General features: G+C 51.9%; 1 protein-coding gene across 9 annotated transcripts in view; it reads right to left on the bottom strand.

Annotated features, from left to right (window-relative positions):
• Nucleotides 1-22,595, bottom strand: part of NFIX (nuclear factor I X) — a 95,663-nt gene that overhangs the window by 56,028 nt on the left and 17,040 nt on the right. For 6 of the 9 annotated variants that reach the window (XM_040240829.1, XM_040240832.1, XM_040240831.1 and 3 more), the window contains exon 2: nucleotides 11,359-11,890. In XM_040240829.1, coding sequence (XP_040096763.1) covers nucleotides 11,359-11,890 — 532 coding nt within the window. Of the gene's footprint in view, nucleotides 1-11,358; nucleotides 11,891-12,239; nucleotides 12,381-12,893; nucleotides 13,346-22,595 lie in introns of those variants that run through there. The other 3 variants (XM_040240830.1, XM_040240833.1, XM_040240835.1) reach the window with 3 other exon arrangements.

Below are 22,595 nucleotides of genomic sequence, written 5' to 3'. Positions count from 1 at the left end.
ACGGCTCAGAAATTTATAGCCCAGCGCTGGGTATTTATAAGGTGGCTCTGGTGTGGCCACAGATTCAGTGCTGGGCTGGTGACTATTTATAGCCAGAGGATATACACTTATTACATGCCCCCCCCCCGTATTCTGGGCCACGTGTTATATAACTGCCATTATGCAATAACACCCATTACATAATAATTATACACTAATGGGGATATAATCTGCAGGATAATAAGGACACACTCCCCAAGGCTGCACTCCGTAGGCCTCCTGCAGGCCGCCTCCAGGGATCTCTGGGTCTCTCCGCACACTCCACCCTGTCCAGGAGTCAGCAGGTGTCACCCTGCTCCCGGCTGTCATCCACAACCTCCCCAAGGCCATCAGATCCAGCCGCAAAACTCTATCCAGGCTCCTTCTTCCTGTCTTGTCCCTGCCCCTGGCGTGCAGAGAACACTTCTGTCTGCTGTATCTTTGAGCCCAACACAAAGAATTATGAAGGGGTAATTCCTGGAAGGCTGAGAGACACTTCACTCTCCATTTCAAGAAAGGAAAAAACCAGCAGCAGTCACCCCTGGAAGGAGCCTGTAGGGTCTAGAAAAGCCTCCAGCACGCCAGGCCAGTTGGCAGAGGGTTGGCCCCATGCAGGGGAGCACCCTGGCCCTCCAGGAAAGAGCTGGAAAGAGGCAAAGACTGGGGCCAAGCCAGGCATGGTCAGGCAGGCCTCTCCTCAGTGGCTCCTCCTTCCCTCGTCACCCTGCAGGGGCCAGGCTTTGTGGGGGCCCTGACTGCCGCCATCGCCCTCGGCATTACACCACTGGCAGGAATGCCCCAGAGCAGGAGCCTGGCCGGTCGGGTGGCGACACACGCTCTGCTGGTCACCCTGCTCCCAGGAAGGGCGAATAGAAACTGTCATCTTAGGGGAAAGAGGACAGGGACTCTGCACCTGGGGTGACGGGGGACACGGGTGGAATGCGCAGGGGACGGGAAAATTTAAGACCGCGATAACACATGATGGAGCCAATTCAATTAGCCCAAACATATCATCCGCTCTTAAAATAGATACCTCTGTATTTAAAAGTGGTCTGATGAGAAGTTAACTGATGAGAAACTAGAAGAACCTACCCAGATCTTGGAAGTAAGTTTCTTTCTGGCACAGGAGACTAGTTTGGAGAGCCTGTCCCTTACATTTCCCTGTTGTTTTAAGTTCTAATAAAGAGTGTGTCTTACTACCATAATAAGAAAAGTCAAATACATCTTTTAAAAAGAGCAGTGCCAAGGCGCAGGTGACACTTGCAGTCTCTGCACCCCATGCTGCAGAAACAAAACGCCGCTCTCTGGGCTCTGGGGTGGGCCTGATGTAGTCACTGGCTCTCCCCACAGGCCCAGGTCAGCTGAGCCACAGATCCCGGTTCCCGTCCCCAGAACAGCAGCCCGGGCACCAGACAGACTGCGATGCAAAACGTCAGGAGGGACGTTCAGCAGGAGACTCAGAGTGGCACTCGTGGTTCCCCAGGGGAGAGGAGCCCCCACGTGGTTTTAGTCCAGGGTCTTTCTGCCCAGAAAGGGGCAAATGGAACAGGACAGGAGGGGAACAGCCAGGGCTCAGAGGTTCTGCCGCCACTCGAGAAAACATAAATGGGTCCTAAACTGGAAGAGAGGCAAGAGGTGAATCTGGGGAACGTTTTCTCCGAATCTCTCCATTTCTTATAGGCCAGAGGGTCTCAGCTGGGGCAACCCTGCCCTCAGGAATACTGGGAAACGTATGAAAGTGTTTCAGTTGTCGGACTTCCCAGATGGCACCAGTGGTAAAGAACCAGCCTGCCAATGCAAGAGACGTGGGTTCAGTCCCTGGGTCTGGAAGAGCTCCTGGAGGAGGGTACGGTATTCCACTCCAGTATTCTTGCCTGGAGAATCCCATGAATGGAGGAGCCTGGCGGGCTACGGTCCATAATGTCGCAAAGAGTCAGACAGGACTGAAACGACTTGGCAAGCATGTATTTTGGTTGTCGCACATAGGGGCGAGGGGTGTATCTAGTGGGTCAAGGCCAGAGATGTTGATAACCACCCTATGATGCACAGGACTGTCTCCATGACCCAGGAGGATCCGGCCCCAAAGTCAACAGCATCATGATTAGGAAACCCTGCTCTATGGGACCTGATTTCAATGGTTAAGAGGTGAAGTCTCTATCTTCTTCACCAGGGAAACAGGAAAATCTTCAGCAGTGAGCTATCCTCTCTCACACCCAACCCCCTTCAGCATGTTGGAAGAGTTTTTATATACATAACCCTGAAGTTTTCAAACTTTCAAAAAAGGGTAAGAGGGAGTCTACGTGAATTCAGCAGCATAAAAGGCAATGAACAGATTATTGCAAAACTTCCAGCGATCATCTGGTTAATTAGGATAATTATATTCACTTTTATTTCAAACGGCAATTTCAAGCAGACTCCCAGGAAAAAAGGGCGTGACCAAGCAAGGATCAGGGATTCCCAAGATCCAGCCAAGCCTGCCCGGCCGCACACCTGGACCTCCTGCACAGTCTACCGTCCCCAGGACAGGGTGCCAAGAAGCCGAGCTGGCCGAAGCACGATGGGGGTGTGCAGCCGGCCTCCCTGCCTGGTCTGTGCTAGCGTGTGGCCTCTCAGCTCAGGGGCACGGGGCTGACTGGCAGGAGCGGAGGCCACTGTCAAGGACGGGCCAGGTCCCCGAGGTCTGTTTCCACCCTACGTGCTCAGCAGCTGGGGGAGCCCTTGAGCTGAGCCACAAGCTGGGCTCCAGCCCCTCCGTCTCAGCTCCTGGAGAGCAAGGGAGACCATGGGGGCCTGCGCAGCTTTCTCCTCTGAGACCCCACCAAGGCCAGCAATCCCCATGACGTTCAAGGAGCGGCGAAGCCCACAGAGGGGAGCCAGGGTGCTCACTGACCGGAAACCTGGGTCCTTCTGCAGGACACTGTGCAGCCCAAGCGCCCTGACATTGCCATACCGGGTTCCCTTCTCCGTACGGTGGGGATAATGATACCTGCCCTGCCTATATCACTCAACCATTGTGAGGATGCAATCGGCCCCAGACAAGCTGAAAAGGCTCAGCCAGCTGACAAAAACGAGCTAATTCCTCACTGTCTTTCAAGGTGAAGTTCAAGCAGGTCACCTTCCAGGAAGCCTCCCAGGTCCTTGAGTCTGGTTCCCCAGTTCCTCACTACACACAAAGACCCCTGTGTGTGTCACCTGAGTACACACGCTCACCACTGGGTACGCGGGCTTAAAACCAGAATTGACGTTAAGAATTTGGGTGGTTAACACGCGAACAGGACTCAACACGGTGCCTCGACCATGATGGACCTTCAGTGGGAAAATGGCATTAAAGCAGAGCATGGAGACCACAGGTGTGCCCTCTCCTCCACCAGCAGGGCACCTGGACAAAGGAGTGTCCCTCAAGTTATCGGATGTCCTCCAAATTAATAACAAGCGACTCACAGACACCTCTTCTCAATACTCTGTATTCATCTATACGGAAAAAGAAGCTAAGAAGAGTGGATAGTTATGTAAGCATAACTGACACGCTTTACTATACACTGAAACTAACACAATATTGTAAATCAACTATGCTCCAATAAAAAAAAAAAAAAAAAAAGATGGCCCTGACCCTGGCGCAGTGGCATGCCAGGTCGTCATTAAGACATCAAAGTGAGGAAAAGAGTCAGAACACCCCCCACCACTGAGAGCCAGCCAGCCACAGTGGCTGCTGGGGGCACAAGGCACTTGGAAGACAGGCCCACAAAGGGCAACCCTGGAATATTTTCTTAAACCTCCCCAAATCAGATATTAGACATGCATACAAATAACGTAAGGAACCCAGGTACCCGGGTGGGGAGGGGGTGAAGCCCAGTCCAGCCAAACCCCCCTGCCGCCGCCCCTTTGCCTGCTGGGACCCTTTTCTAATGCCAACAACTCTTCGGCTCAAACATGCTTAAAATGGCGACGGCGGCCTGCAGGGCCAGGCGTTTGTCGTACTGTTTGCCACGGTGCCCTCAGTGCCAAGAAAAACCTATCATGAGAAATGCCATCAGCTATATTTATCTATCTCTCAGCCCCCCAGCCTCCTCCTTCCGTCTGCCAAGCAGGCCTGCGGAGCCCCCCTCACCCAGTGGGCACACTTCCCTGTTGCTGACGCCTGTGACCACCTGCCCAAGCCTCGCTTTCCGGCTCTCTCTTCCCCAGCCCCGGCAACCAGGCTCCACACAGACACAGCGACCACAAGCTGCACCCCTTCTCACTGGCACATCAGGTGTGCCCACATGAGCTTAAGGTCATGCACCCGCATAGGTGCTGATCACCACGTCTGTGGTCCCAAACCACGGGCACTGGTGGTCCTCCGTCTCCTTTCAGCCTCAGCTCCCTTCTCATCAGCCAGAACCAGCCTGCCCTCTGTGAGCCATGGGCTGGATCCTCTGGGAGGGGTACCCATGCTGCACCATCTCAGAGGCCAGTCATCATGTGGAGACAAGAGGCGTGGGGTAAACATGTGAGCCTGGGAGGACAGGGGCTCCTCCTGGGCCTGTGTACCATTGCCGGCAGGATGCCTGGCTGGAGGGCAGACCTCTCAGCCTCCCAGTTCCCAGATGCAGAGTGGGGAGCCCCCGCCTGTATTCCAGAGCGCTAAGAGTTTCCAAGAAGTCTACATGTTAAAAGGACCCCCCGCCCCCATCCCTTTCCCATCCATCCAACCAAGAAGGCCACGGCAGAATCGGGGATGATAAAGGGAAAACGGCAAAGTCAAGGTTCAGAACCTTTCAAATCCTAAGCTGCTGGGGATGCGGCTCACAGGGGGACTGTCCCTCCACGCCAGGCACTTCCGACCTTTCCTTACACAAGCAGCAGGGCTCCTAGCTGATCCTTCCCACCTTCAGGCCTAACACAGAACATGTGAAGGTGAACTGGAGACTGTAGCCTAACCCCCCTTGCTTCGGGAGGCAGTGCCCACACCCCATCCCAGGCTTCTCCCCAGAAGGCTACCTCCCGCCTCTGAGCCCCTCACTCAGAAAAGAGTTCCTGGGAGCCAACTCCTCTGAGAATGAAGCAACCCAAATAAAAATTTTAAAACCCAGAAGCTCTTTCTCTCCTGCCCCCTCCCCCTCCACTGGCAAATGAAAACAAACAAGAAATCAAAGAGGTCTTTTGTGTGAGCACCGCGCTGACACTGCTGGGGCCTTTGAAAGGACTTCTGAATCGGACACTGAAGGATAAAATAACTGAAGCGTGGCAGCTCCTGAGACAGGGGGTGGGGTGGGGGTGGGACTGACGGGGCAAAGAGAAAGAGGGGTGGGGAGGGAGACACCTTCTTCCCAGGACAGAAAGGGGGCCGTTTAGCTGTACCTTCTCTGCTCAGCGGCTGCAGGACGCCAGGACAGAGGGGGACCAGGGCACAACCTTCTACCCCTTTGGCCTACCTTCCTCAGCATCCCAGGTCCCTACAACTCTAGAAGGTGCTGAGATGGGCCCTGCCTCTCCCTTCACAGCCCACCTGGAGCTGTCCTGTGAAGCCCTGAGGGGTCTCCCCTCGCCTCTGGCATGGATCACTGTTCACATCTATAGGTTGGTGCCTTCTAGAAATTATCAGGGGACCTATGCTCAAACCTTGCAGACTGCATGCAAGAGTCTCTCATTGCATAGGTTCACCAAGTGCACATGTATTTCATGAATAAAGAAAATTCAACCATCTTGCTGCAGTGCCAGAAAGTAAGCTGAAGCCTCAGGAAGTCCTTCCACACGTCTGGCCCCCAGCCCTCCTGCTACAGAGCGGCCCCGTTTCCTCTGAGTGGGCGGTGGAGCACAGCTAGTCACCATGCTCAGGGTCCCAGGTCCCCTCTGGCTTATTCATGGGCCGAACTCTGCCAGCTCAAACTCAGACAAAGGTAGTTCTTTTTTCCCCCCTTGAGCTACAGCTTCCAACTCAGCCACGACAGTGAGCACTCCACCAGGACCGCCTGCACATCACAGCCAGCGGGGACCCCTGACTGGCTGGAGGGACACGCTATGGACAAAGGGGTTAAGAGCAGACGGTTAACGGAGTCCTAGAATGAGACCAGCCCAGGGGGGTCTGGGCATCTCAGATCTCTTCTTTGGGGTCACCCCCTCGGAAGTCAGCCTGAACTGTATTACACCTTCACACCACCCAGATCCAGGGACCCCGTGTCACAGTAACAGAGTGAAGGCAGCCTGGGCAGGCTTCTCAGGTATGCAGCCTAGGCCGTCACGCAGACCCCATGCTTAGTTTAATGATCTAACTATCGTCTCTTTGTAGTGCCTAATCATTTTGAACCAGGAATCCCTCATTTTCATTTTGCACTGGGCCCTGCAAAATATGTAGCTGGAAGGCCTAGCAAATCGTGTGGCTACCTTGGGATCTGCTCGAACTTGGAGTTTCCGTGTCCGGTATAGAATGCTCCAGTTTAAGAGGGCCTCCAGGGGGTGATGACCAAAACGGCAAGTGCGCAAGGAGGTGTGTCAAATGTGGGAGGCGTGAGAGACTGGCAGTGTTTGCCCTGGAGAAGCGACCGCTTCTTGGGAAGAGGGGTGGAGAGGAACTGTGAGCCCTGTCTCCAGCACTTGAAACACTTCTGTGTTACAGAAAAGTAAGCTTTCACCTCGTTCGACCCTTAAGGCAGAAATAAAACCAATAGGTAAAGGTGACAGGGAGGTGCCCTAGGGCTCAGGGAGCTGTAACATCAGAATTGCAGCAGCCGTCATCCGCTGCTTGCCTGCTACGTGCCAGTGCCTTTACCTATTAGCTGGTTCAGTCCCTTTCACCAGCCTCTGAATTAGCTGAACTGCAGACTCTTACAATGACGGAAGCGGATCCTCGAGCCACAGGGACATCTCTTCTGGGACACTCTCAAAGGCACCTAACCCTACACGGGTGTATCTCGCTGGTTTGAGGAATCTGGTAACTGGGCACCAGATGGTGCTGCCTCAAAAACAGACCAGTGGCCTTTCTGGGCCTGGAAACAAGAGGCATGGGTGAAGAGGCACTGGGGCCTCCGGAGGAGCAAGGCCTCTGGAGAGGGCAGCTGGTGTGCCCTTGGCCACTCCCATGCACTTGCACCAAAGCCACCAGATGGGGCCAGGCATCCGGCAGAAGCCTGGGGGACACCACTGGCACCGACCACATCTTGGCAGGGCTGACATGGCGGGCCAATGCCCTCCGCTGCCGAGGAAGCCCTCTCTTGGACCAGAGAACCGGCGCTCACTGAAAAGTCCCAACCTCTGAAGCAGACAGTGAAAACCAGGGAGCTCTTATACTGAGAAGGGCAACTCTGCACTTGAGAAAATTCACTTGGACAGATCCTCGGGTGCTAATCCACTTCCTGCGACAGGTAAGGCCCAGCTGTCCCCAGACCTGGAGGCAAGGAGGGAGGCAGAAGTGCCTTTCGGAGTAGCACATTGACCAACGCAGGAGAACACAGCCTGCCGAGTCTAGACAGGGAAACTCTACAGGAGAAACCATCAGGTCCCTTCCACAACAACAACCCAAAAACTGCCAGGAAAGAAACCAATATGAGGAAGGAGGAAGAAGGGGAGGATCGCCTAGAGGTTATGAGACTTCCAAGAAGGAGCAACCCTCTTTAGTGCATGAACCTGATCAGAATCTTGACCTACAAAAACAAAATTCGGAGACTATTAGGGAAATGTGAACACTGCCCAGCTAAAGAAACTATTTCAGCATGATAGTGATACTATGTTTCCATTTTTCAAAAATCTTTATCTTTAGAAACATGTGCAGAAATATTAACACAGGGGAAGCTATAAGGCCTGGATTTTCTTCTAAACAACCCAGAATAGGTGGGCATCAGGGGCTAAGCTGGCAGTGGTGATGGGGGTTCCTTCTATCTGTAAATTTCTCTGTAGTGAAAAAGCAGAGATAAAGAAACGAGCCACCCCCTGAACACCTGGACTTAATGGGCCTCCACTGTGGGCCTGTTGGAGGGATCTGACGGGGAGAAGCTGACGTTTTCATTCAGTAAAGCATTTTATTACTTTCAGATTTTTTTTTTCTTTTCTAGGATGGAGGCCTAGATTAAGGATGGTCTGAAGATGCCCGTTTACCTTCAGATCCTTGCAGAAGCTTTGGGGAGAGTATAGCCATGCTTCCAGACCAGTTCAGCCACCCTTCCTTACACAAGCATCCTTCCGCCTGGCCCCAGGTTCTCCCCTGTCTCCAGCCACTGCCCTGGGACACCCCCTTTGGATGGAAGGACAACGTCAAAAATGTACAGCCTCCTTCCCATGGCAGTGCTCTCCGACCCGGTTCTGCTTCAACATCCCCTCCTGAATGGGAAAGGTACCCAGCAGGAAGGGCACCCTCATGAAGGGTGCAAAACACTCTGAGTGGCCTTTTAGGACCCTGTGTTCTGGGAGCGGGGCTCTTGACGTCACATACACTCGTCCTTTAGTCCCTCTCAACCATGCCACTTCTTAAAGCTTCATGTGAGACAAAACAAGAGCCCACAAGGGCCAAGGATGACGGATGACAATGGCGCCTGCAGGGGAAGCCACACCCCCAGGCTTACCATCACAAGTCTGCTTGTCACCAAACCTGGCACACAAGTTCAGCCCAGATCAGGCTCTTCAGCCCATTGGAAGGGAAGGACAGCATTTCTTTTACAATCTAAAGTAACCCTTGTCTGAGCCCTTGCTGCCCCAGCCACCAACCCTGGTTTATACTGGAAGGAAGGAACAGTGGCACCCTACTGAGCAGATCTTTGCATGGACATGGAAGAGGAAGGCTGTACTATTGGACTGGCACTGTTTGGGGGCTCAGCCAGGAGAAGACATTTGCGAGTAAACTGGAGTGGTTTGGAGAGAAAGCCATGCCCACCACTCCATGCAATCTCAAGCGATCTACCCAAGACCTATGGGTAGGCCACACCATATCTGCTTACCCCCACTCCCTCAGAAAGGTGCTCTTGAGTTAAAGCAATTTCAGCAACAAAATTCCTACTTTCCTGGAAACTATCTGGCGTCCAGGGACCTGAACTGTTGACAAATTATAAGAAAACATCCTCATTTCCCCACTCAGCTTTTGTTAAGGAACTCAGCCTCAGCTGGGACAGAGGGGGCCAAGGCTACTTATGATGGGCATGGATTTACTCATATTCCTGGGAAAATCTTCTCATGTCTAGTGGGCAAGTAGGGGTGCCACCTTTCTCCTTACACCTGCCTGGTCAGTCCAGGAGCCAGCTGGCTGGTCAGGAAACAGTCTCCATCACACATACTTCACCCTACCTTGGCCCCCTGCTAGCAGCGGTAAACAGTATGACCTAAAATAAAAGAAGTCAGGGAAACAGCTCAGCTATAGCATCCAGCTACAGAGCAAGGTTGAGGAAGCTGGCTTAGGAGGAAGATGGATACTGGTTTCAACTCAGGGGCCCTAGGTCCAAAACTGGAAGGTACAGAAGCCCCTCTGAGAGGAGCTATCTGACAGATGCAAGCTCAGGTCTTCAAGTCTGCCCCAATCCACTTCCAATATCACTACCTCCCATTCTGATTTGCTGCACAGACATAGAAGCAGGGAATAACTTTTAATTTTTGCTTTGGTCTCCTTTCCAGAAAGAAAAAAGATGAACAAGGAAGAGGACCAGCAGTTGGTCATTCTTTGTGAGGGGGCTATGATAGTCACACAGGGCCAGGTATGGGCCTAGAAAGATCCACAGAGGGAAATACAATGGGGGAGGCGGGAGAGGGGTGGTGTCCACTGCCTCCATCCAACCACCAAAGCCACTTCTCAGAAGAGAGAATGAGCAAGAAGAGAGGCCTAAAATATCACCTTTTCCTCCTCCTGAGTTTCCCAATATATAAACTCTCAGTGCTAATCCAAGTTGAATCCTCAATCCTGACGCAATACTGAAAGTGCCCCAAAATTTCCTTTTTGGATTAAGTCATCTCTCTCCTCCCAACATCCCAAACAGGCAAGGGGGTAACCACAGCAGAAAAGTGAGTTGCTTTTCTTTTTTGTGAATGAACAGGAAGGAAGATACACACACACACACACATATTTGCGGGGAAAGAACATTCACTAGAGTTGAAGTTAAGCCACATTCTCTTACATTCGCATGAAGAGAGAAAGAAGGGGGAGAAAGGAGGGGGAAACATTGGAATGGTGGAAAGGAAAAAAAAAACACAGAAAGAGAAAGGTTTGGTAGCCCTCTCATTACAAGTTGGTTGGGCATAATGTAAACACACTTCTGCCTTGCTTAATCACAGAGTGCCGCCCGTTTAGGTTTCAAAGGCGGCAGTAAATTGGGCGTAGCTGAGTGGAGGCTAAAAATTAACCAGCCATCTCTGTTTCAATTTGTAAGAAAACAAAAGCGGAAAGAAATTATAAAAAGGGAAAGGGTAGGGAGGGGAAAAAAAAAAAAGGGAACAGAGGAGAACTGAACCACCACAATCCAAAATGCAGGGTGAAATTGGAAAAGCAAAGAGGAGAGAGAACACAAAAGGAAAAGGAGATTTTACAGAATTTTGATTGTTTGTTTCTTTAAGACCTCTTCCACAGCAATGCCAGCTCCCTGCCACCCCCAGCAGAGGTGTTGGGGCTTGGGGCATCCACTGGGGGGAGGGGGTCTCACTACTTCAGCTGAGACCCTCAGGGGAAGGGGCGGTAAAGGGGAAGAGCGCAGGGGAGCTCTGCTCATTTTCACTCTCTATGAAATCGAATGACTTTTCTCCTCTCTGTCAGCCAAATCCCAGCCAAAACAGCTCCCGCCTGGGCATCTGGGCCCCAGAATCTGCTCGCCTCTGTCTTCTTTCCTCTTTTCTATTCATCCTGTTTCAGATCTCAGGGCTTTACACGCCCCTCTCTCCACCGAACCACCGAACCACTGCACACCCCGCTTGTGACAAATCTGGCTTTTCCCCAGGACTTGAGGGGAAGCTGCAGGAAAGCCGGTACCTGCCCCCCAATACTTTTTCTGACATTTAAAATCAGAGCAAGGAGAGGTGTTTTTTTTTTTTTTTTTGGTGATGGTGATGGTGTTCCTCACAAACTCTCACCATCGCGGGTAATTCCTGGGTGTCCTGGCCCCAGTCCTAGGACCTGCAGCGTCTTTGAGTCCTCCAAAGATGGAGAAGCAGGAAAATCAAATAGGCAACATGGCAAATGAGCAAAGGAGGAAGAATGGAGCAAGTGGAGGGAAACAGAAGGGAAAGGGGAACATCAAAGGAGCTGCAGGCCTCAGCAGAATGGGTGCACCAGTTAGGCCCCTGGTGCGGACACGCAAGGATCCCTTGGAAGGAAGAGGTACAACAAACAGAACAAATGCCAGCAAGTAAAATAAAATGGGGCGGAGGGAGAAGGGGGGATTGAGAGCAACCTACCCGGAGTGTGGACAAAGTAAGCCAGATAAAGATCCAGTTCTTTGATTGTGACTCCAATGTGATGTGGCTGCACGCACAGGCCGGGGTTCGAGCACTGGGGCGACTTGTAGAGCCGCTCCCCGTCAGTACTTTCCAGGGGGATCCCCTTAAACAAAATCACCATGACCAGGTCCAGCCTCCACACCTTGTCGGCCTGGCGAAGGCAGTCAATCCGCCGGATCTTGCCCTTCTGGTCGGGGTTGGAGAGCACACAGCAGGGGGGCTTCTTGCCCGTGATGGTCAGCACAAAGTCCTCCCGGAACTCGGGCCGGATGTCTTTGCGCAGCTTGGCCAGCAGCCGGGATGCCCACTTCTGCTTGATCTCGGGCTTCTCGCCCAGCAGCTCGTCCTTCACCGCCCGCTCCTCGTCCTTCGACATCCGCTTCTCGTGCTTCTTGAAGTACTTGCGCTTCCGCGCCTGCAGGTTGAACCAGGTGTAGGAGAAGGCGCGGACGTGAGGCAGCAGCGCCTCGATGAACGGGTGGAACTCATCCTGCAGGCGGCAAGCCGGGAGCATGCGGGGCGAGGGGAGACGGGAGGAGGGGAAGACGGGGTGAGGGGGAAAAGAAAAGGAGAAAAGAAGCGTTAGAAAGGGGGCACAAGGAAAATCGCCTTCTCCTCCTCCTCCTCCTCCCCCCCCCACGACAATTTTCTCTTGCAATTGTTCTAGGAAAGTGTGGTCTGGAGCCGCCACCAGCCTAGCCTGCCGCTCGCTCCCATCTCAGCCTCAGCAGCCAGACAGAGACACCCAGAGCCTGAGCACACACCTATTCTCTCTCTCTCTCTCTCTCCCTCACTCACACACACGCGCGCACAGACAACGTTGCCGTCCACACACACACACGCTGCTGGTATCCCCGCCAGGCTCTGTCGCGCCCATGACATCTCCATGTCCTATGCAGCCTCGAACTCGTGTCAGCTCGCCCCGGCACGGAGTCCAGTCTGCACGAATGCCCGTGGACGCACACGCGGGGCAGGCGAGGGCCGCTTCACGCCCCGACACCGGCAGGTTTTTGGCCACCCCCAGAAGAGCGAACATGACATCCGCGAGTCAGCGAGCCAGGAAACGGATTTGGCTTCCCCCTCCCCAGGCTGTTTTCATTCTCTCTTCTGCTCCGATTGGAACATCCACCCCAGCATTTTTTAAATCAGATCTAAATCCTAAATATGTGATTTCAGCTTTGTTATCGACACCAATACTAATGTTAACCACAGTCATAAGGAACAAAACGCTTCTTGTTAGCACAAATAAGGTGGTGGTCTCAGCCACTGTAGGGTTAAAAGCTACGGGGGGCATCCTGTGCCCCGTCCCCACTGACCCCTTCACCCTCTTTCCCACTCAGTCAGGTGACAGAGGGCCGGGCTCTCGCTTTTTGTATTTTGTTTTTTTTTTTTCCTTTTTTTCTTTTTCTTTTTTGCTTGTTTGCTTGTTTGAAGTTTAAATAATAATTGATTTCTGTTTACAAAAATAAAACTGGAAAAAAATAAATAATTACCATTGATCTGAAGCACCCGGCAAAGCCCAACGCCCGATTCTGAGCTTCTGGACTCAACAGAGTTGTGAGTTGGGGGCGGGTGGGGGGAGGGGGCGGGGGAGGAGCAGGGGAGGAAGGTAAATGTTTTAAAGGGGGTTATTATTGGTGTTCTGGGGACTAGGGGCCGGGCTTGGGTGGATTCTCAAACCCTTCCCCCTCCCCCCCCCCATGCTCCACTGCACAGAAGGGGGAAATTAATATTTTTTTTAAAGGAGCAAAAAGAAAGGTCAGGGATAGCAAGCAGAGAGAGGGAGCGAGTCGATTACCACACACGCCAGGTAAACAAAAGCCAACCCAAAAAAATTTCTTTTTTCAGTTTCACCCCCTGTGCATCCTCTTCCAGCTTTTTTAAAAAATAAATAAATAAAAGAAAAATATACAAAATTTAAAAGTCAAAAACCTACCTCCCACCCCACCCCACCCCCAACACACAACACGCCCTACCCCACCCCTGTGCAAAACAAAAACAAAAACAAAAACGGGGGTGGGGGAATCGGCGGCTGAAGCAAAAGGCTTTCGGCTTTGGCAGCGGCACAGGGGTGTAAACTTCGGGCTGCCTCCCTCCGCCTCTGAGCCTGATCGCAGGCAGAGGGGGAGCTCACAGATTCCCGGGGAAGAGGACGAGTTCGGACCGGCTGCAGACCGTCGCTGGCAGAAGCGTGCAAAAGAGGGAGGGAGCGAGGGAGGGAGGGAGGCAAGGCGAGAGAGAGGGAGAGAGGGAGGACATGGATGGGGCTGTGTGTGTGTGTGTTGTGTGAGTGTGTGCGTGTTTGTGTGTATGTGTGTGCGCTGGTTGGGTTGGGGTTTTTTTTTTTTTTTGCTTCTTTTCTCTCTCTCAAACTCCCTCTCTCTCTCCCCTTTCATGCTCAATCCCCATCCATTCGCTGGTGCCAAAGCCAGTAAAAGGGGTGGGGGGGGGAGAAAGGGGGGAGGGAGACAGAGAAGGATCCACCTATTTGGCAATGAGACATCCTCGAGCAGCCAATGGCTGCGTCCAAGGGGAGGAGGGAACCGGGCGAGCCGAGAGGGTGGGGAGAGCCCCCGGCAGTTGGAGACCAAAAACAATTTGCCCAATCGACAAGTTCACGTCTAATGAACAAGCAAAGTCCAGCAGTTATGAATTTTTCATTCCAGGCTCTTACTCGGGTCTATTTGGCAGTGGCCACCCAGCAAATCTGAAGGGGGTTGAGGGGCACTGGGACTGAGAAAGACACAGAATTTTTTTTTTTTTTAAGCCAGAAAAATAAATAAATAAAGGCCTGACTCCGGGCGGGCTGGCGGGCGGGAGGGAGCCCCAGAAGGCCTTGGGGAAAGCAGCTGCGCCTTCTCTCTGTGTTTTGGTTTCAGTCTCTTTCTCTAAGACCCGCACACTCTTTTTCTGGTTCTATTTCTTTTTTTATTTATGGGACGCACAGGGGCGAGTGGAAGTTTTCCTCCCCGGCCATACACACGAGCCTGCCTGCCGTGCTATGAATAGAAAGAGCAGAAGAAAGAGAGCTTGGAAAGTGTCGCTGCCAGCAGCACTTCCAGGGCAGGGACCCGGCGCCCAGGGTGCGGCCACCCCTTCCCCCAGTCTGGCGGCGCTCCCCGGAGCGCTCCCAGACTGGGAGGCAGGCCCCCAGCACTGCCCGGCCTCGCTCTCCCCAGCCCCCATCCAGCTCGGTGCCTCCCTCGGCCCACACCCAGCCACACACGCTCCATTAGCGGTGAAGAGGGATGCCAACGCAGTGCAGCTCCGATGGAGAAACTGCAACAGTTTATTAAAATAGCCTCCTGTCACAGCACTCCGCTGACAAGCACTACACTCAGCCACAAACACAGCAGCCAACCCCAGGGGGAAGTGACAAAGGCAGGAAGGTGGACACGACTTCAAGACCCTGAGCCTTGCCACCCTCGAACCACCAGCACCTCCTAAACTCTTAGTTCTTTGCGCTCTCCAGCTCTGCCTGCTCCACTCGCTCTGTGTTTAGAGTTCCTTGGTTGGAGGAGGGTGAACACTCACCTATGCCCTGTTCAATTCAGATTAAAGAGCCCAAACCACACGGAGCAAGGTATAAGAGCATAAAGTAAGAAACTTAATGGAAGGGAGGGAGCTAAGAAAGGGAACTAGGCAGAAGATAGCCCGGTCAGGAAACTTGAGACAGCCTTGGGGAAACCGAGTCACCCGAACGCGCTCCCCGGAGGCCCTTGCTCTGGGCCTTCCTCCCCAGTGGGAAGGGGAGTGTGGGGGAGGGCAGCCAGGAGTGTGGAAGTCTCCGCAAGGACCTTGCTGGTAGGGGCTCTGGAGCAGCCAAGTTTTAGGCCTTTGTAAAGCAGTTAAGGAGACAGTTGTTTAAAAAAATGGAAGAGCAGAGGAGGAGGTTAACACCGACCGGGAGAGGCTGACCCTACTCAGAAACCAGTTCCTACAGCTGTCTTCTCCCCAGGTGAGGCTCAACCCTCAGCTGGCAACAGAAAGGTCACTGCTCACTCTCGCCCGTTTCTTCCCCATGTGAAACCCTCAGTGGCCTTTAAGCCCAGCGGAAAGATTCGAGGAAGAGGGCCAGGGGTGCGCCCCAACAGAACACGCAGCCCTGAGCATTGCTGGACCCAGACAATGGAGAAGGTGCCACCCAGCACCTGGTACCTCAGGCCAGGCCCTGACTGGCCTGAAGTGAGGTCATGGGCGGCCGAGAGAAACAGTTAAGAGGCAAGAGAGCAAGAGGCAGGTGTCACTGCAAGACAGGCCTCTTAGGGTGGCATTCAATACCTAACATCACGTTAATAACCACCCTCAGTCCAATTAGCCAAGGATGTTAACTGAGTAACATAAGATACCAAACCTTGCCTCTCCATCTCAAGATGAGATGGAACAAAAAATAAATAAGTGAAGTCAAGATGAGACGGGAGAAACCACAAGTGAGTTTATATTTGGCATGCTGTGTTTCTCTGGTATTTTGATTCATACTAAATACTGGACACCAAACAGAACATGGCCAGCGTGAGCCTCCTGAAAAATTCTATCATGCTCCCTCTCACAGACCACCCTGCCAGGCGCTAAACATGGGTCAACTCTGAATCCTGGTGGTACAGTTGGGCAGGTGGCAGGGGAGATGATGGACTCCACTGGAAGTTAGGGAAATAGGACAAGACCTTGGATGAAGGGAGAGGTCAAAGGTCGATGGAATGGTGGAGAGACTGGACATAAAAGTGGCCCCGGACGACCAGTGGAGTATCTCAGTGGAGCCTGGGGACCCACTGTGCTCCCTCAACTCTCCCTTAACAGGAGGAGCAACCTGGTGCTTCCCAGGGGAGGAATGGGGAAGGAGAACAATCACCATTTGTCCTTCACCTGCCCTGCCGGTGGGGTGGCCAGCAACCCTGAAGGTGGGCTGAGGGACTCCCAGGCAGGTGAGCAGCCAGGGGAGGGTAGTGAGAAGATCTCTCTCTCCCTCCTGCGGGGCACACTGAGAAGAATTGCTCAGGTTCCATGAGAAACACTTGGCTTGCCCCACCCCTACAGCCCCCTCCTCCTGAATGCCACTGGTGGCAGCTCTGGGTCCTGGACACGCCCCACAGAAGCCCCAGACAAAAGGGGACTGTCCCCCTTTTGTTAAGAGAGCAGAGAGGCTCCTTCTGGAAAATTACCTGTTCCAGACCCAGCCTCCTTCTCTTCTCCCCTTGGTCTCAGGTCTCGGCTGGGAGCTCAGATACTCTGCACCCTGAACCCCAAAGAGAGCCAAGACACACACACACCAAAAAAAAACCCTCTGAGGATTCAAGGCTTCTCCAGGGCTGAGTCACCCATAAATGCAAGGGCTCAGGGGCTGGACGGAACAAGGGGACAGGCAGGCCTTGGAGGAGAAGGAGAGGGGAGGGAAGAAAGGGAATGAGAGAAAAAGCAACGAAGGGGTAAGGAAGCCAGTGATGCTGGTGAGAGAGTAGTAAGCAAAAAAAGAAAATTAAAGACAACAAAGGAAAAAACTTAAGCAAAATTTGAAGGGGAAGGTATTTTCCCTCATTTAAAACAAAAATCTGAGAAGTCAGAGATTAGAGTTTTAAAATTCACACGAGCTTTTAGTTTGTGGAAAGGAATTTTTCTGCCTTTGCTAGAGAAAGGCCTCTCTCATTACTGTCACGTATATAGAATTTGATTTTTTTTAAAAGCAACAGTTTTCACGGAAACATTTCTGAAATACCCGTGCTGGTTTTAGCCATCACTAGGAAAAATGTGTCTCCAAAAGAAAAAGAATGAACAGGCCGCAGGGGGTGGCGGGGCGGGGGTAAGAGGAATAGGGAGAGGTAGAAAGAAAGAGAGAAGGAAGACCAATCCTGAGAAAGACAAGCTGGGCCCAAAACTGCAAAAAGAGAGGATAGAAAAGGAAGGAAAGAGGACACAGCTGAAAAGGAAAAATGAGCAAGGAGAAAAGATAAAGACTCTAGGACAGGGGCAAAAAAAAAAGAGAAAAAGAAGAGGATGAGGAAGAAGGAAAACTAGCTAAAGTGACTGCTTCTAGCTTGAGAAAGTTAAATGTGTCGTTTTCCCAAAAATCGACAGAACAAATGAGGCCTTGTGGATTATTTGAGGGAAAACAGGGACATGTGTACAGAATCTCACTCATATAGACAGTATTCAGAATCTTCAAGGAAACAAAATAATTTTCCCAGCCTGAGACAGGTTTTGCAATCGACTTATAGCTGCCAATAGTGAAACATCTAGAAGTGCAAAAAACTGATATCTTTAAAAACAGGGTCCCTGTTCGGAGGTCACCTTATCTTAAAAAAAATTTTTTTATTTGTCTACATCCTGCCTTCTTTAAGGCTCAGATTTATTCTTTCAGACTCTGGACACATACTAATTTTATATCTGTCTGTGTTAATTTGGAGAACTATACGCAAAGAGTGCAAATGACTCACAAAACCTACTTAGGATTTACCAGACATATCAGGATCCATTGTACTACTGTATATCTGCAGCCTAGTGAAAAAAGACGCAAGAAATTTTAAAAGGCCACAGATAGAACCCTGATGAGCCAGTTTAATTCCTGGGATTTTATAAGTCAGCCTGGGTCTGAACTGAAAGGAAGCCAACTTCATATCTCTGAGCTCTCCCATCTTGTTCCACAGAAGGGGTACAAGAAAGCAGTGGCCCGACTCCCCGACAGAAATGGAAAGAGAACCACCGTAGGCAGCAAAAGGAAGGGGCTGGCTGCTTATCTGAGAGGTGGGTGGGGCCTCCCCTTGCTGGGGGGGCAGGCAGGAAGGGGCTCTGCAGCCAGTGTAAAGTCATCCAAGACTCTGGAACCGCCAAGCATGGAAACCAGAAAATGCACATTGCGAGGAGGCTCGAAGAATTTGGACAAAGCGGGTTTTTGGCTGACTTGGGCCTGTTTTCCTCTGCTCAGGAATGGCGGGCCCGGACGGGGTTTTCTGGCACCCTCAGCTGGCTGAGTGGACTTGCCCCACACCCCGGGCTGAGTCTAGGACCAGGACTGCCTCAGAATCAGGCTGTGCTCTCCTCTCCTATGAACAGACCCCCGACTCCTTCCCTTCCTTTTCTCTCAGGACTACAAACCCGGAGCGGTGGCCTGGGATCAGGCCAACAGGCAGTGTCTTTCTGGCTACAAACACTACCCTGCTCCAGGCACATCTCCCCTCTCCCTCCTGGCCCTGAATAAAATCGGGTGGGAAGGGAGGTGTTGGGGAAGACAGTCTATTCTCCCTAGTGCAACTGGAAATTGTTTACTTTCATTGTTTACAGAGTAGAAGAAGCAAAACCCTCGTCTTTAATTCACTACTTAGCTTGAAACTTTCTTGTATCACCAAATAGATGCAGAAGCCGGGAGGGTCGGAGCCCAGTCGTCCATCCAGGGGTCTACTTGAGGATGGGAGCCTCCGAAGATAAGAACACCCAGGACAGATGACAGCCGAAGGCTTCACAGGGCGAGGGCAGTGCGAAGCCTGAGCCTCACCCACCCACCACGTTGGTCTGCAAAGTGTCACTCCTGGTGACCAAGGGCCCCAGGAAGAAGGAAGAACCCCACAAGCCAACTTTACAACTTCCGCTGAAGGAGAACTGAAAAACTGACAAGAGGCACGGGAAGGGGAGACAAGCACGTGAAGACAAGGTCTGTGCCCAGCGCATTGTGAAAATATCTGGAGGGCAAGAGAGGAGGCCAGAACAAACAGCAAAATGTTGAAAACCCAAAGCCCGGGCACCAACTACCGACCCCAGAAAAAGCCTGGGGATCCTCCAGGGAAGACAGTCCTCTCCCTTCCCCCACGGTTCGCCCATGCGCTTGGAGGCAACTCCTGCGGCCTTCACAGGTCCACTTGGTGGGCTCCTGCCCTGACACCCCCTTGTTTGCCGGGTCTATTGCCTCTGCCACAGGAGAAAAGGGCCAGGGCAAGAGGGGAGTTTCTCTGAGCTCCGGGTGCCCTCTGCCTGGTCTGCACTCCCCTCGGCCCAGAGAGAACCTCTTTCTTGCAGTTGCTGTGGCAACAGGCAGTGCCCAGAGCCTGGGGCAGAGAGCCGGTGGCCAGGATGGGAACAGCCCGAGGTTTTCACTGCTCCGAGGGCTCGGGGAGCTGGGAGGGCCCTGTTCAGGGAAGCGGCTTCCCCCAAATGTACAATTTTAGGAGTTGGAAGGAAGACATTTTTCAATCCCTCAAAATGCATTGTCCCCCGCCGCCCAACTATTTTATTATCAGGATCACTGCCAAGGAAATCCGAGAATCCTCATTCCCCTGGTGTGGAGCCCCTTCGGAGGCTGGCACCAGGGTGCTCAGAGCTTAGGACTGTGCCCACCCCTCGGCCACAATCCATCCCTCACTGGCTCCCTTTCTTTCTTACCCTCTCTCCCCCTCTTGTGTCCTCCAGCTCCAACACAAACTGTTTGCATGGGAAGTCTCCCTCTATGACCCGATTCAGCACACACAAGAGAAAACTGTGGGCGACAGACCCGACGTCCTAACGAACTTGAGTTAATTAATGCTAAGGAAGAAAAGAGGCGCCCTCGCTCTGTTGAATCACGGTTCACTAGCCCTTTCAGTTTGCTGTGGGTGGAGGAAAAAAAAAAAGAGGCTTTTTGGTTCAAATATTTTTGGGGGGCGAAGGGAAAACAAAAACACCGCAGAAGGGCCGTGGAGGGCGAAGCTGTCAGTACCTGCCCAAGGGAGCCGAGGCAAGGGTAGCCAAGCGCTCTCCCCCAAGCTCTGGGCCTGAATGGTGCTGGGAAGGCAAGAAAGGGTTGGATAGGGGAGGGGATTATCCACTGATTGCCGGCTTGTTCAAATAAATCGCTCAAGAAAAATTACATTGTCAGACTGCAAGACACAGACATATACATATATATATTTTTTAAAGCCCAAACCCAGCAACTCGATTTCATCAGAGCCGTGAAAATGTTTTAACAGTGCAGAAAACCGAAGTACGGATGGCATAAGAACAAAAACTTTAAGTGTGCAGGAAAAAAAAAAAAAAGACGAGGTGGTAATGGGGAGGGGAGAACAGCTGCGATTTTGCTTTCCAGATGTTGACAGCAAAATGTAATTGGCATGGAACATCTTCCTCACCACTTTTTATCCTTTGGTCCTGAGATGTTAAAATCCCACAGCTAAACCTAAGTCTGCAAACAGTTTCCAGGCGCGGTGCACACGTGGATAGGTCAGGAAGTCTCCGTGGGCCACATGCCTGAGAGTGTTTTTTATCAGCCCACTAATTTTTACAAGCCCTCCCACCATTCCTTAGTGGGGAGACCTGAGCAAAACAGGCTGGAGAGCATTGTTATTTAAATAATAGTTATTATTATTTTGTAACCCTCGGGCCTTCACTTTTGAGGCTGTGCCTTCCTTTAAAAAATACAACAAACTTTTACACTTAAGTATGACACATAGAAAGAAAGCACATAGTTCTAAGGCTTCCACTCAATATGTTTTCACAAAGTGAACACACCTGTATACCCCCACCCAGATTAAGAAATAGAACATTTTCAGCACCGCTCAAGGGGCCTTCAGTTTTTCAACTCCAGTGTTCTCATAATTCATATGTCTTAGAAATAGATCCTGCCCACACCGGTAGCCTCAAATTTGAGCACCTAAGTATACACGTGCGTTACAGAGCTGAGTGCACTACTCATGTGACCATAAAAATTCATACTGTAAAGAAGCCTCTTGAATCCTCACTGCTGCAGAGGGGTATCTACACCTTTGTGTGTCTGTCTCTTTCTGTGCCTGCCCTACTCTGATCCCTTCAGCAGGACAACCAACTACGCAGTGGGGTTAGCAGACTAGCAGGGCAAATGTGGGAGACATACAGGGCCCACCGAGCTCAACTCAACGGAATAGCCACAGTGACTGAGGGGGAGTAAGCAGGCAGGAACTGGGGGTCCCTGGTATGCGTGGGTCGTAAAAGAAACGTGGCTCTGCAGAGTCAGGGGTTCCTGAAGAGTGAATGAGCATCTATCAGGACAGACTCTCCTCATCCCTGTCCAGAGGAGCCTCCCAGGGAGAGGAAGGGGGTGGCGTGGGCAGAAGGGGGCCTATAGTGTGAGGGGGTCCTGGGGTGGGGCTGGGAGGCCCAACTCTGCTGCAGCTGCCTCCACCTTCCCTGAATTCAGCCCCAGCTGGCTCCCCCGTCACTTTCACTCGCACTAAATTTACTTTATAATTTTAAAATTAAATTTTAAAAAAAGCAGGAAAGAGAAAGCACTGAAGGCAAAATACCTCCCACAATATCTCTCCGAGGGGGAAAAAAGTTTCTGCTTATGTAAAAAAAAAAAAAATGAATGCAAGGGATTGCTGAAAAGTCTAGGCACCGAATAACAAGGAAAATAAAAGAGGAACACATTTAATTGAAAACACCTGAGGTAAATAAATAACTAAATAACTCCCTCTGCAACTCAAAGCCATTGTACAAGCCCCTACGCCCAATTTCTTGCCCACTTTCACCTTTCCTTTCTCATGGCAGCTGTGTCCTCCCAGAGCATGGCGGAAGCCTCTTTTCCTTTCAAGCCCGTCCTTCCCCTACACCTGGGGGAATGACCAAGGCAGCAGCTTCCTCTCTGAGGAGCCTGGAGCAAACCTCTGAAATCCTTATGAAGAGATTCTTCTTTCTATTCTCATATCTCCCCAGGCTGTTCCCACCACTGCCCTGGACCCTGCACTCCTGCCCCAAATCTAGGCCCTCTGGTTAGCGGCACCATGGTGGGGCTGGACGCCAGGCTCAGCCCAAGTAGGCAGCTCTCCCCTCTACTAAGGGCACAGGGCTGCCAAGGCAAGCTCTCGAGGACTGAATTTTCTCTTCCTATTGCATATGAGGTTGGAAAGAAAGAACTGTTCTGCTTCATTTAAAATATGACAAGGGATCTGAGCTCTATGAGCCTACAATCTTTAGAAATATTTGATTACTTGTTTTTTTGCGGGGGGGGAGTTGCAGGGCAAGATTCTGCATCTGAGACCCTACACCCGACAGCCACCGGGTTTGACTCTCCCACCAGCCAGCGGCCAGGGAAACACGCCCTCGGCTGGCACGGGGGTACCAGAGCCCGGCTCCTTTCTTCCTTTCTTTTTTAAATCGCTCTAGCGAAAACCAGGCAGTGGGTCAGGGCTCAGAGGCGGGGGAGGGAAGAGGAGAGGGTTGTCTCTGAAGAGGGGGAAAAGGAAAGGGAGGCTCCAACTCCGGGA

Source organism: Oryx dammah, unplaced genomic scaffold (genome assembly GCF_014754425.2).
Source record: "Oryx dammah isolate SB20612 unplaced genomic scaffold, SCBI_Odam_1.1 HiC_scaffold_5, whole genome shotgun sequence".
NCBI classification, from domain to species: Eukaryota; Metazoa; Chordata; class Mammalia; order Artiodactyla; family Bovidae; genus Oryx; species Oryx dammah.
Note: the sequence above shows the minus strand (reverse complement) of the source record. Positions and strands in the feature narration are given on the sequence as shown.